At 43.1% G+C, this 13406-nt stretch overlaps 1 protein-coding gene across 1 annotated transcript; it reads right to left on the bottom strand.

The window, feature by feature from the left end:
* Window positions 1–270: 270 nt before the first annotated feature.
* On the bottom strand, window positions 271–603 carry LOC147444291 (uncharacterized). Its single transcript, XM_086528094.1, has one exon. It carries the CDS (start codon window positions 601–603, stop codon window positions 271–273), a length of 333 nt encoding a protein of 110 aa, XP_086384220.1.
* Window positions 604–13406: the final 12803 nt, after the last annotated feature.

Raw genomic sequence — 13406 nt, forward strand, 5'->3', positions numbered from 1 at the left:
TCTGGAAGTCTCTTTCTCATTAGAAAAATATATCTTGATCTTGGCCCCATTATAAACCCCTGGCAGTAGTAATCTAGATAAATCCTTGAGCCTTACTGTGCCATTGGAAAACACCCAGTCAACTTCATACGGACCAGCCCAAGCTATCTTCAAATTTGGTTTCTTAGGGCCCAGTTTGGATTGATAGAGCAGAACCAAGTCACCCTTCTGGAACTCCCTAACTTTGATTCGTCTATCATGCCAGTGCTTCCTTCTTTGCTGAACAATTTCCTATTCTAGCATAGCACGTTGTCTTAACTCATCCAGCTGTGCTAATTCCTCCAGTATATGTTTAAGATTGTGATTGAAATACAATCGATACTCAACCGCCATTTGGAGACTGGGGATCACGCATTCCATAGGCACTACAGCTTCAGTACCATACACCATTCTGAACGGTGTTAGTCCAGTGGTGACTTTATAAGCTGTCATGTAGGCACATAGAGCAGTCTGGAGCTTAAGATCCCATTGGTGTGGCTCCTTCTGCACAATCTTGGTGAGAATGGTCTTGATGGTTTTATTATTGCTCTTTGCTTGCCCATTGCATTTGGGATAATATGGCATTGACTTTTAGTGCTTTTTTCAGAGCATTTTCATCAGAATATCCATAGTATCATTAATAAAGTGTGTCCCTTGATCAGACACAATCTCCATAGGGCATCCATAATGGCAGATAATATTTTCAAATAAGAATATAGCAGTGGACTTCACGGTGTGATCTAAAAGAGCCTTGGCCTCTACCCATATGGTGACATAACAAGTGGCCATCAATATATATCGGTTCTTCCTTGGAGTGATTTTCTTGAATGGACCCATGAATTTGAACTGGAGTAAGAGGAGTCATATCAATTTTTGTTGGTCTACCCATCCTCTGGTATATATCACATGTTTTGCAAAAGTTTCTAACATCAGATATTAGAGTTTTCCACCATCACAATCTAGCTTGCAAAATCTTCTTGTAAGTAATATCAGTGAAGAAATGTCCTCCAAAATCTCCATAATGTGCCTCGAAAATAACTTGCATTCTTCCTTCCATTGGCACACACCTTTGAAGAACCCCATCTACTCCCAGTCTATAGAGTAATCCTCCTATGATGGTGAACTTCAGACTCTTAATAATAAAAGCCTTCTTCTGATTCTGAGTCTAGTTTCTGGAAATCCTCCTTTAGAAAGAAACTGATACACATCATACCATTCTGGATCTGTGTTTTTCTCAGTTGTTACCTAGAACAGCTCTACGTCCACTGGCTCAGATCTCAAGGATACTTCAGAGTAGCCTTCAGTGCTTCAAGACAGGAAATCAGCACCACAATGAGATTTATCGGATTGGTGAAATATGCGGAATTCAAACTCCATCAGGAACAGCATCCATCTGATCGATCTTCCTTGATGACTTTGTTAATAAAAATAATAATGCCTGATGATCCACATAAAAATGAAATAGCTTGCCCAGAAAATAGTGTCAAAACTTAGTAGCACTGAAAACCATTCCTAAGGCTTCTCTCTCCATAGTGGTATATCCTTGTTCAATCTGATTGAATCTGCGAGACTGGCAAAATACACTAGATAATCAGTCCTCCCTTCAAGTTGAGCCAGTATTGCTCCCATTGTCAGTCCTGAAGCATCGACATGCACATGAAAAATAACATCCCAATCTGGTTGTTGAAGTACTGGCTAACTGATAATGGCATTCTTGAAACATTGAAAACTCTCCTCACATTCAGCAGTCCAAATAAACTTGTTGTTCTTCTTTGTGAGCTCATACAAGGGTAATGCCTTGGAAGCAAACATATGAACAAATCTTCTATAAAAAGTAATGTATCCCAAGAATGAACTTGACTCTGATTTTGTGTAGGGTGCCTTGGCCTGTTGGACACACTTAATCTTATCATTGGCCATCTCTATGCCATTCCTGGACATTATATATCCCATTCGTTTTCCTTTCCAGACCAAGAAAACATATTTGAATGGGTTCAGACAATTCCACTTTTTCTTACAACGCTGGAAAACCATTTCCAAAAAGAGTAAATGCTTCTCTTCAGTTGAAAATACAGTGAAATCATCCATAAATATGGCGAGATATCGGTGGAGAAATTCACTGAATATTTCCATCATACATCATTGGAAGGTCGCTGGAGTATTGCAAAGACCAAATGGCATAACCAGATACATGAATGCACCCCATTCAGTAATAAAAGTAGTTTTATTCCGGTCTTTAGGAGCAATCTATAGCTTATTATAACCACTATAGCCATCCATAAAGCTATACATCTCACGGCCTACAATCTCGTCAAGAAGCATGTCCATAAAAGGTAATGGAAAAGGATCCTTGATGGTTTGAGCATTCAACTTTTGATAATCCACACAAACTCTGAGATTTCCATTCTTTTTGGGCACTACCACAATAGGAAATTACCAGTTTCACTACTGGCGACTTCAGTAATAAATCCAGCCTTCAAAAGGTTATCGATTTCTTCTTTGACCTTCTTAGCATAATTTGGATTCATTCTATACCGTTTTGAGTTGCACTGGTCTGGCATCCGGTTTCAGAGGTATTCTATGTTCAGACCTCTGGATCTACTCCTTTCAGATCAGTATGTTCCCATGCAAATATGTCTTTTGTACTTTTGGAAGATGAGTCGAGCTTTTTCTTTCATTCTTGGGTTCAGATGCTTGTTTACTTTGATCAATCTAGGATTTTCCTCAGAACCCAGGTTCCATTCTTCAATTTCCTGATCATTTGGAAGCAACCAGTTAGTTCCACCTCCCTTCCTTTTGGTTGACTCCTTAACATAATCCCAGGATGGACCCCTTAGTTTTGGACTGTCATTCTGATCTTCAGTAACTTCCTCAGAGTGTACTTGTTCAGTAGCCACTTTTGTACTGGAATCTTAGAATTCTTCTTTAGAGTCGACTGGTTTCTCTAGCCTACTAGTTAGTTTAACTGGTCGTTCTCTAGAATTCAGTTCAATGAACTGACCAGGAAATTGCTTCCTTTGCTTTTTAGCCTGATCTTTGTCAAATAATACTGCATTTAGGTCTATCTCAGCCAATGGAAAAATATTTGTTGCTACCAGCATCCTCTCTTCTTTACTCCATACTTCTGGAAAAGCTCTTCTGGTCACAGTGCCTTTCTCCAGTTCCTAGTGTTTTTTGTCTAGATTGGAATTCTTCTACTGGTGCCCTATATTGTCAGAGTCTTATTGGCATAGGCGTAAACAGCCTGTGCCATTTGCAACCATGGGTGCCCCAATAGAATCCCATATGCGCCTTGCACTTCTAGTACCAAGAAGCTGGTCTTGAACTTTTCTTTTCCCACCCTTATCTGCATACTCTCTGTCATCCCAGTTGCCTACACAACTCGATGATCGGCCATTCAAACTTTGAAGGGTGTTGGTTTCAAGTTTGTGATACCCATTCTTTGTTGAAGGTGTGCCCCCAAGATGTTTACTCGTGTCCCTCCATCTAGTATGACACCGGATAGTGGCTCCCACTGTTTCCTAACCTTGTAGTCTACCTAGATCACCGGCACTTCATCATCTGTGACAGCTGCTAAGTCAACTACTCTGGATTCCTCTTCAGCCCTCCTTCACTCTCTAATGAATTTTATTGCTTCAGGCAAATTTTTTCTGATGTCATCTAGTTCAAATATCAACTTCTGAATTCTTTCACAGATCTTAACATGAATTTCTTCTCTCTCTTGGTTAGAGTTATTATCAGAACTTGAAGAATTGGGACTATCTGCACAGTGCCACTCCTTTGTTCTGGTACCCATTTTGCTTCCTTCATTGTTTCCTGTTGCAATCATATCTGATTTAATGTTCCCTAGTTCCTCCATCAGTCCCTGAAATGTAGCTAGCATAGTCTTAGGAATCCCACACCCTGACTAATCTGGTTGTGTTTTCTCAGAAGGCTGGGCTGGTATCTTCTGAATGACCCGGGTATCAGAACTTTCTGGTTGCTCTGGTAGGTTCTTAGCTAGATCTTTTGTGATCTTAGCCGCCAGTTCTCTCTGCTCATGCCATTCATCAACTACCTTCTCTTTGCCCTTTGCCTTTCATACCTCTCTCTGTTGAGCCCATTTTTTAGTTTAGAATTGACTAGTTTTGCCAGCTCATCTAGGATTTCCTCAATGACTACCACTGTGTGTAACTTCTCATACTGGAACTGGCTCTGGGGCTTTTTCCTCAATAGCCATAGTACTAAGTGCTTCTGGACGCTGAGCCGCATAATGCCCATACTTGCCACAAGTATAACAGTTAAGGCTTCGATTTTGAAAGTTACCACGATCTCAGCCCCGGCCAATACCTCCCTCGTATCTGCCACGCCCAATACCAATACCACTGGTACCTGGTTTCTCCTCTTGGGGTACACTACTTGTCTCTACTCTGGCTGGTTCAACATTGCTAAATGCCACTAATACAGACAAATCCTTTTTCTTCTTGAAGTGATGAATGCAAATTCCACAATTGTTTCATAAATGACCATATGCGTTGGAATAGGTACAATGTGGACATTCATTGGAAACATGATCTTTAGATTTTCACCACCAAGTTTCCATTCTCCTAAGTGGTTGTCTGGCCTGGCTAATTTCAGCAATCCGTCGAGCCGTTTCATCAATCTTTCTGTACCAAGACCCCTTCTTGGCCTTGTCTTTTCTCTTTTCATCTGAGTTGTCCTCAGAGCTACTTAAGGTCTCACTAGAATCAAAATTCTTAGTGGAAGAATTGCTACTGTTGCACCTCCTCTTCTTGTGGCTTCTCTCAGCATACTGTTCAAAAGCTTGGATATGAACATATGGATCGTCTTTCTTTCCTCCTTTGAACATTGGGAAAGAGATTTTCAATGAAGAAGTATAATTATGTCGATCAGCATCGTCTCTGCTTCTTCTGACCTTGGGAGCGTGACTTCGTCTTGAAGACTTCTTGTAGTGGTTTGTGTCAGTGTTCCATTCAACTTCTTCTTCAGTCTCAATTTCTGTCTCTTCTCTGGATTTTTTGTTGGAATTGTGACGGCTACCCTTGCTGCCGTTGGCCCCAACATCCCATGTATGGACCTAGAACTTCTGGTTTTATGTCTTCCTACTCAGCCCTTCTCCTCCTGGAATGACTTGAGTGCTGAGAGTTCCTGGTCTCATCAGCATAATTGTGCTCATCCTGAGCCTCAGTCTCAGCCACCGGGCCTGTCTTAGAATCAGACTCTCTTTCTGATTCCTCACGAATAGGGTCGACGCGGTTGGAATCAGTGCATAACCGGGTTGATGATTTACGACCACGACTGGCTTTGGGCGCCATCAGTACAGGTGAAAATTCTAACTAGAAGATAAGAGTTTTCTAGTCAAAGAGCGAACAGCTCTAACCATCGGGAAATGGAATTGGAGCTGATCTCTTCAGACAGCTGATTCTAATGTTAGAATTTAAAGCTATTGGTTATGTCGTCAGTTCAGTTAGTGAGACTCGAATAGAGAATTGACTTGACTAAAATAGATAACTGAACTAGAAGATTGCAATGAAATGAGAGACATACTGAAAGACTAGAAAGAGTATTTGAGATTTGATTTAATAGCTCAAGGACAACTAGTACAGTGTATAATGGTATTAAGTTGAAATGATTACAGAAGCAATGATTACAGAGTGAAGCTAGAGGCAAAGAGTTTGTAACCCGAGAATGCTTAGAGAGCTAAATTTAGAAGACAAGCAACTAAGCCAAGAAGCGAGAAAGCTCAGAACAACTACGAAGCTAAGAAGCTTAATTACAATGTAACGGGTCCTATTTATAGCTCCCAAGAGTTACTGTAGTAATTGCCTGCGGTAATTACTGCTGGTGTGACTGATCCGCTGTTCAGCCTTCTAAGGGACAGTTCTCGCCTGTGCTGGGATTGTCCTCGCCTTCTACATTACCCAACAGCTTCGTGCTTATGGGATTTTCCTACCTCTCCAAGAATAGAGAGAGCTTAGGAAGCCTCTTGTTGAGACTTCCAAAAGAAGACTTTCTCCGATAAGAGAAGAGGAGGAATCCAATGAATGAGAAAGAAGTGAATCTCCAAATTCCTCTGAAGATGTGGCTCCACGAAGAAGACGGCGGTCTCAACATTCTTCAACTCCCCCCAATAGGAAATATCATTCTATAGTTCTTCTTCTTGTGACTCCAAAAGGGAAGAGAGGAAACAAAGGAAGCAAAAGGCAAGAAAGTGGTCACCCGCTTCTCCTTCTTCTTCACCTTCCTCCTCTTTTGACTAAAGCAGCGGTTATTCTCCTAGAGAATACAAGAGGAGAGGACATCACAAATCCTACTCTGCTTGGAAAAGGTCCCATAAGCTTAAGAAGTTCAAAGGAGGAAAGAGTATCTCTTTTCTCACCTATGATGGCACCTTTGGTGCTACTGACAAAGTATTGGCCTTCATCCAGCAATTTGATGCGGCCTTTGGCGACGATGGCTTCACTAAGTCCTCCAAGCTACGTCATGTAGCTATGCACTTTCAAAAATCTGCTCGCAGTGATGGGCTAGCCTTTGTGGCAATGTTGAAACTCCAAAGACATGGAAAACGCTATGAGTTTTTATCATGAAGCAATTCCTTGCAAGCAACACCAAAGATAACGTGCTCACCGAATGGCGGAGTTTGAAGCTACTGTCCAAAGAGTCTATCCACAAATATGTGGACAAGTTTTGAGATTTACATCTCAAAGCTACAGTCTTTCAAAAGATAGACTTTGTCGAGCAAACGCAACAAATTTGTGTAGGACTACCTGAAGAAATGGCCGAGTATGTCAACTCCCAAAGTCATGGTTCTTATCATCGAAGTTATCCACCACACTATGGTTGCATCTCCTATCAATTTCCAACAAGGGGCTAAAAGGAATGCCAAGCCCATGGAAAACAAAGATCAAAATGATGCAAAGGGGAAGAATAATGCTTAAAGTTCTTCCCAAGGCAATCCCAACAACAACAACAACAACAAGACCAAGGAGAAAGGAGTTTACAAGGGTAAAAACAAAGTCTCTCCTGAAGAGCTAGAGGCTTTTTGTAAAGATATCAAATGCTTTAAGTGTGGGGACATGGTTGTCATTCTTGCCCCAAAATAAATTCCCGCAATGAGACTCCTAGAGCTTCCACGATCGAAGCTCCAAAAGAAGTCGCTTATTGCAAAAGAATCATCCATTTCATATGCTTGGGGGGAGGTGAGGGAACATGATGCCTTCATCCTATTTGATTGTGGCTCTACTCACAACTTCATATCAACAGGGTTGGCCACAAAATTGGGCATACAAGCTTTTGAGATGGGAGATATTGTATGTAAGGACATGGGTCCTACGGGCAAGCCATCGGCACAGCCGGACAGTGTGTAAGCTAGGGGGAGGCTATAAGATAGTACGGTTGGGTGGAGACTAGCGCACGCATTACCACCACCCTTTCATTGGTATCTGAGCTATTTCTGGGAAAGGTGAAAAGCGGGTTGCATGTGCATGAGACACGCTCCTTCTCTCCCACGACCGACAGACAGCGACGTCTCCATTGTGCAGCAAAAAGAACGCAGGCATAGTTCTCTGTGCACAGCGCACGAAGAAAGAGAGTGCGACATTGGACCGTGCCCGCCCCACCTACGACATTCACAGCGAGAGATGAAAGGCGGGGGATCAAGGCAAACTCAACCGGCAACTCTACAATACCAAGGATCCGAAGGCTTTCATTGGTGCCGCTGGAGAGGGGGAATAGGGAACACACCCATCACACAAAATACTTGCCTCTCTATAGCCCAGGGATTCCACAGCACCCCTAACCTCTCAAATAACACCTTCAAATTGGCTAATTTGCACCAACAACTCCGTTTTAGCATACAAAACAACTACCACACCTTGCAAAAGAACACGCACAACACAAATGCACCCACACTGCTCAACTCACCATTTCCGACTCACAAAACACTCCTAATCTACCCTCTCGGTAGCACCTTTCGAGCTGCAGGCAAACCCTCTGCAAGCTATGACCAATACACGAAGAACGAGAGAAGAGGAGGGGATGGGGAGAAGCAACACAAGAGACTGGGGCAAATGAGTGGTATTATTGCATAGGGAGTAGTACAACCAACGTATGCAGCTTCAATGGCAAGCTTAGCAACACACAAGCTTCAAGCTTCCACCCACACACACAGGCAAAAAAGCCAACATGGTCCAAAGACCTTGATCCAAAAGACCCTCAAAAATGAACATCAATCTCCTTTTATAGGGGTGCCTCTAGGAGGCCCAAAAAAAGAAAAAAGGGGTCACCTTCCATGTCGTGCACTTCATTTGGAGTTCTTTTAGCATTTGATTGCACTGCCAACACTTGGCCTAGTTCACTTTTGGAAATATTTACATGGTGTGCACATTGGGATTTGGTCCTTTCCCTTTGGCCGGTCGGATTTCCCTTGGCCCTTTGAGCATCCTTAGCCTTGCTCTTCAATTTCCCTTGTCGGCACCTCTTTGCAGCGGGACCCCTCCCCCTTGTCAAGGCAATACTGATGTTGCTATTAAACGGGCGGTACAACCCTTTCCCTCAAAAAATTCGGCCTTCAACGGGTAAGGGCATCACCGCTTATTGCTTGCCACGTCATCAGCTAAATCTACCACCGTGCGGGCACCACTGCCGCCCCGCCTCACCGACTCACATCAAAACCGCCACAAAGTCCGCCGCCTACGGCCGCCATAGCGCTCCGAGAGCTCGTGCCACAGCCATGCTCAAGGGGAGCTCCCCTCCAACTCTTGGATACCAATGGGGAGGCCACGTCCCACTATGTATAGTGCCGCCTACGGGCCATACACTACGCATGTGGGATTTAGTGGGCGCCACGTGTCAGCTGCTCAAGCCCCAAGGCCTTCAAAAACAACAAATCCCATTATTTTTACACCCAAAACCCTTTTTTGCCTGCCTTTGTCTGGCTCTCTTCCACTGCACCAATCTCCTACTGCCAAGCCGTAATCACTGACTGAAATTCCAATTTCCTGGCTCCAACCACACCCTCTGTCTCTACACTTTGACTCCTCGGCATCCTCGAACCAGGGCCTTCAAAAATGGAAAAAATCATCTGCAGCCCAATTTGGACAAAGGCACTCCAGCTTCCAACTGCCATCACTTCTTGCTCCGGACTCCGTTTGGCATGCAGTCACTTCGTGTTAGCTCCGTATGATGCACACCCTGCTCTAGAACTTTGTTGGTGCTCAAAAGATGCCAAATAGCACATTCTCCAATCCGGCCAAGTGGGCTCAGACCCGGCCCCGAGAAAAACTTCAAATGATCATATCTTGCAAACAAGGGCTCCGATCCACAATCCGAAAAGACGGGTGGGCTCCATGAATTGAGCTCTACACATCTATGCCCCAAGTACCACTTGGATCACCTGTACCCAGCTGTCCTGTCTGGCAAGAATCTCCAAACCACTAAAGCTTCAACCTTGTATAACTTGGACTCCGTAGCTCGGTTTGATGAGCCGTCTAGACCTGCTCCTTCAGCACTTCAAGCTCTTCATTCCTGGACCCAAAGGCTGCACTTTGCATCTCCTTTACCTACTGTAACATTTAATGGCCTAAAATCTTTTGTGTAGCGGAATTTAGCATGAACATAGTGGGCATTTCATTAGAGTTGATTCCTAATGAGAATTACAAGAGTGCTTGGGTGGAGAGAGCAACAAAAAGCATAACACCTAGTTAGATAGCATCGACAATACTTTCAAAAGAGAGAGCAATTAAGCTATTGACAACAGTTGAGGACCGGATTTGCATGGAGCCGGTCCCCCCTCCAAAAGGCTTTGTATTATGGTTTCTCCCATCAAGAGAGACATTGTACAATACAATTCTTTGTGTTCCTTCAAGACTAGCTAGTGCAATGAAGATGGAAGCTTCATACACCAAGCAAAACACTTAATCAAACACGACTTGAATTATCCCCGTTCTCAGACCCAAGACCTCACACACCTTCGAAGATGGTGAGAGCTAGCAGGGTATGAGAGTAGATTGAGAGGAAAAAGAAGTATCTTACGAGAAAGAAGTACATCTCCTCACATAATCACTCATATTAGCATAGCTTAGCTTAGTAATTAGCTTGATAGAGAAGATGAGCATGCATTGAAGCTTGGCTCTTGGTTGGATTTGCATCCACATGCCAAGAGAGTGTTGATGTAGGCTTCTATCTCACAAGCTTGGAGTAGGTGATGAGCTCTCCATTAAAGCTTGGGAGGAGATAGAGTATTTTCCCTTCACACATGGTCAAGTGTGAGAGTGTGTGTGACAATGCCAAGCAAAAATCAGCCCCCCCTCTCTTTGGGCGAGCCCTAGCTGCTAAATAAGTCTGGCCTTTGCCTCATTGGACCTCCCCAGGTCAAGCCAATAGGAATTAAGCAGCATAAGTGATAGCCTTTAGACATGTGTCCCCCTTTCCCCTTTTGTGAGAGCTTTAGGTAATTAAATAATTAAACTAAACTCTCATTGGACCCCTTTGCCTCCTGGCCAATAGGAATCAGGCAAGCCATGGGGCTCCTGAATGCTCATTGGACCCCTTGGGAGACTGCCCAATAGTCTTCTAGGAGACTTAATTCTCATTGGTTTCTTTTATTAAATGTTTTTAAATTAATTAAACTAGATTTACTCTAGCTTAATTCTCATTGGTCCACTTCAAGGGTCTTCCAATAGGAATTGGGCACACCTTGTGGGCATCTGGCCTAGGGAGCTGACATGTGTCCCTCATTCCCTTTGTGTAAAGGGAGCCTGTGTGTGTGTGTGTGGCTTTCTCTCTCATCCCCTAGCTTTGGGGCTCGCCCCCTCCCATGTAGGGATGTAGAAAGACTTTTTGGTCACACACTAAGCATCCAATTTTCCCTAGGGTTGACCTTTGGACACAACCTTTGAATTTTGGAACCTTAGCATTTTGGAAGTCTTAATGGGCTGAACCTTAGGGTCTTTTTGGCCCATTGTTTCATATGGCTCTTTTGCAGATGGCCCCCCCTTTGGATCCCTATTTTCCCTCCTTTGGATCCCTACTGTGGCCGGTCTGCTAACTTAACCAATATTCTAGCTTTTTCTCCCTTGGCACTTCCCCACATTAAATGATCAGTTTAATATGAGAAAATCATTTAGGAGAATTAGATATTCATTATTATGACATTACCTCTCTCTTGAAATCATAGTCGTCCTCGACTATGGTGTAGAGAAGATAAAGCATATGCATGAGTCCTTTTCTTAGCGGGTAGAGGATCCCTATGTTACCCTACGACATCATTCCATAATGGATGACTAGTCCATTTGGCGCTTGAGAGCCTGAGGCTGCCGCAAGCATGTCTGCACATTAGTCCTATCAGTCTTCCATAGTAGAGTGACAAGCTCTACTTGGTGTTCGGGAGACGTCGTCTCCGCAAACATGATCTAAGCATGCATACTACTTCATTTTTGTGCACAAAAAAAAAGAGAGTCTTATAAGACAAAAAAAAATTTGTTCATTTTTAACATTTTGTACATTTGCTTACTCTTGGGAAGCATTGTAAGCATTGACAAGGTTTAGGTTATCCTTTAATTGTATGCCTTGCATCCATCTAGCATCTTCAAAAGGATAATTCTTAAACTTAATAAGATATCGTCTGATAGTCTTACCGCCTCTTAATACCTTGTCTTCATGTCGGAGAATGGACTCGGGCTGCAGCACCTCCTCCTGGTCCTCGATCTCCGGTGGGTCTTCAATAATTGGTTCTTGAGGTGGCTCTCCTTTGTAAGGCTTTAAGAGGCTCACATGAAAAGCATTGATTATGAGCCAATGATTGGGCAACTTAAGTTGATAGGCCATCTCATTGATTGGCCTAAGAATCTGGAAGGGACCATAGTACCTTTTTGCTAGTTTAGCATAGTACTTTTGGTGGCCCGTAGGATTCTTGCCCGTAGTGTGCCTTAATCGAGCCTTGGGAAACTTTAATAAGACCCAATCGTTTTCTTTAAAGGCTTGGGCTCTTATGTGCTTGTCAGCAGCAGCCTTTTGCCTTTGCTGTGAGATAGAGATAGCATCCTTAATCTTTTGGAAAGATTCTTGTAGGTCTCGGCTATACTCATCTGCAGCGAAGATCTTCCCATGTACCTTAAGTAGCAAGGGACTTTTTGATCTTCCCTCAATTACCTCGAAAGGTGCTTTTCCCGTGGACGTATGTACAATGTTATTGTAAGCATACTCTACTAAGGGTAAGTACTTCTCCCATTGGGATCTTTGATCTACTTCCGTTACATATGCTTTTAGTAGATCGAGAATGGTTAGGTTAGCTATTTCACTTTGGCCATCAGTTTGTGGATGATAGGCCGAAGAGAAGTTTAGCCTTGTTCCTAAATTCTCAAAGAGGCCCTTCCAAAAATTACTGGTCATTCTAGGATCTCTATCCGACACTATGGACATTGGCAAGCCATGGTACTTGAAAATTTGTGAAATGAAGAGGGTTGCCATTTGATGGGCTTTGATAGTCTTTTTGACAGGTATAAAATGAGCTTGTTTACTGAACCTGTCTACTATCGTCCATATTCCCGCATTCCCATGGATAGACATAGGCAATCCAAAGATAAAATCCATGGATATGCTCTCCCACGGTGAATTAGGGATTGGCAAAGGTTGAAGCAATCCAAGTTGCTTCCCTCTATCAAATTTTGTCTTTTGACATACCACACATTTGGAAACATACTCGTGTATGTTCACTTTCATGGTAGGCCAATAGAAATATGTTTCAATTCCCTTTAGGGTAGACTGAATCCCTCTATGCCCCGCATATGGGGGAGCATGAGATTCATACATTACTTTCTCACGTAGTGAGTTAGTAACGCATAGTCTATTGCCATAGAGAAGATAACCATCTTGTAAAGTAAATGGTTCTTCTTTCTTCCCTAATGCAAGGGCTGAAATCACATCTCTAAAATCGGGATCAATAGCATACTCATCTATCATTGAAGATAGATCATTGTGAGTTGCTATGGAAACCGCATTCACTCTCGGTCGTCTTGAGAGTGCATCGGCTACTTGATTATGCTTGCCAGCAATGTGAGCAATATGAAAATGAAATTGCGAAAGGAAATTTGCCCACCTCATTTGTTTGTCGGAGAGCTTGGTCTGTGTCATGAAGTACTTAAGACTTTGGTGATCCGTTCGCAGAATGAAAGGAGTCCCCAATAAATAGTGCTTCCATGAGTCTAAGGCATGTAGAACTGCAAGGAGTTCTTTTTCGTATATGCCTAGAGCTTGCTCAACAGGGTCGAGCCTTCGACTCTCATAGCCTATGGCGTGCCCTTCTTGGAGCAGAACAGCCCCAAGGCAATCACCACAAGTATCACATTGGACCTCAAATGGTTTTAAGAGATCCGGTAGTGTAAGCACAG

Source organism: Adiantum capillus-veneris, chromosome 13 (assembly GCF_014529385.1).
Source record: "Adiantum capillus-veneris isolate H3 chromosome 13, ASM1452938v2, whole genome shotgun sequence".
Classification (NCBI taxonomy): domain Eukaryota; kingdom Viridiplantae; phylum Streptophyta; class Polypodiopsida; order Polypodiales; family Pteridaceae; genus Adiantum; species Adiantum capillus-veneris.

Bases quoted from the DNA above. Each gene is read 5' to 3' on its own strand.
- LOC147444291 (XM_086528094.1), bottom strand. From the start codon at position 603: ATGCCATATTATCCCAAATGCAATGGGCAAGCAAAGAGCAATAATAAA.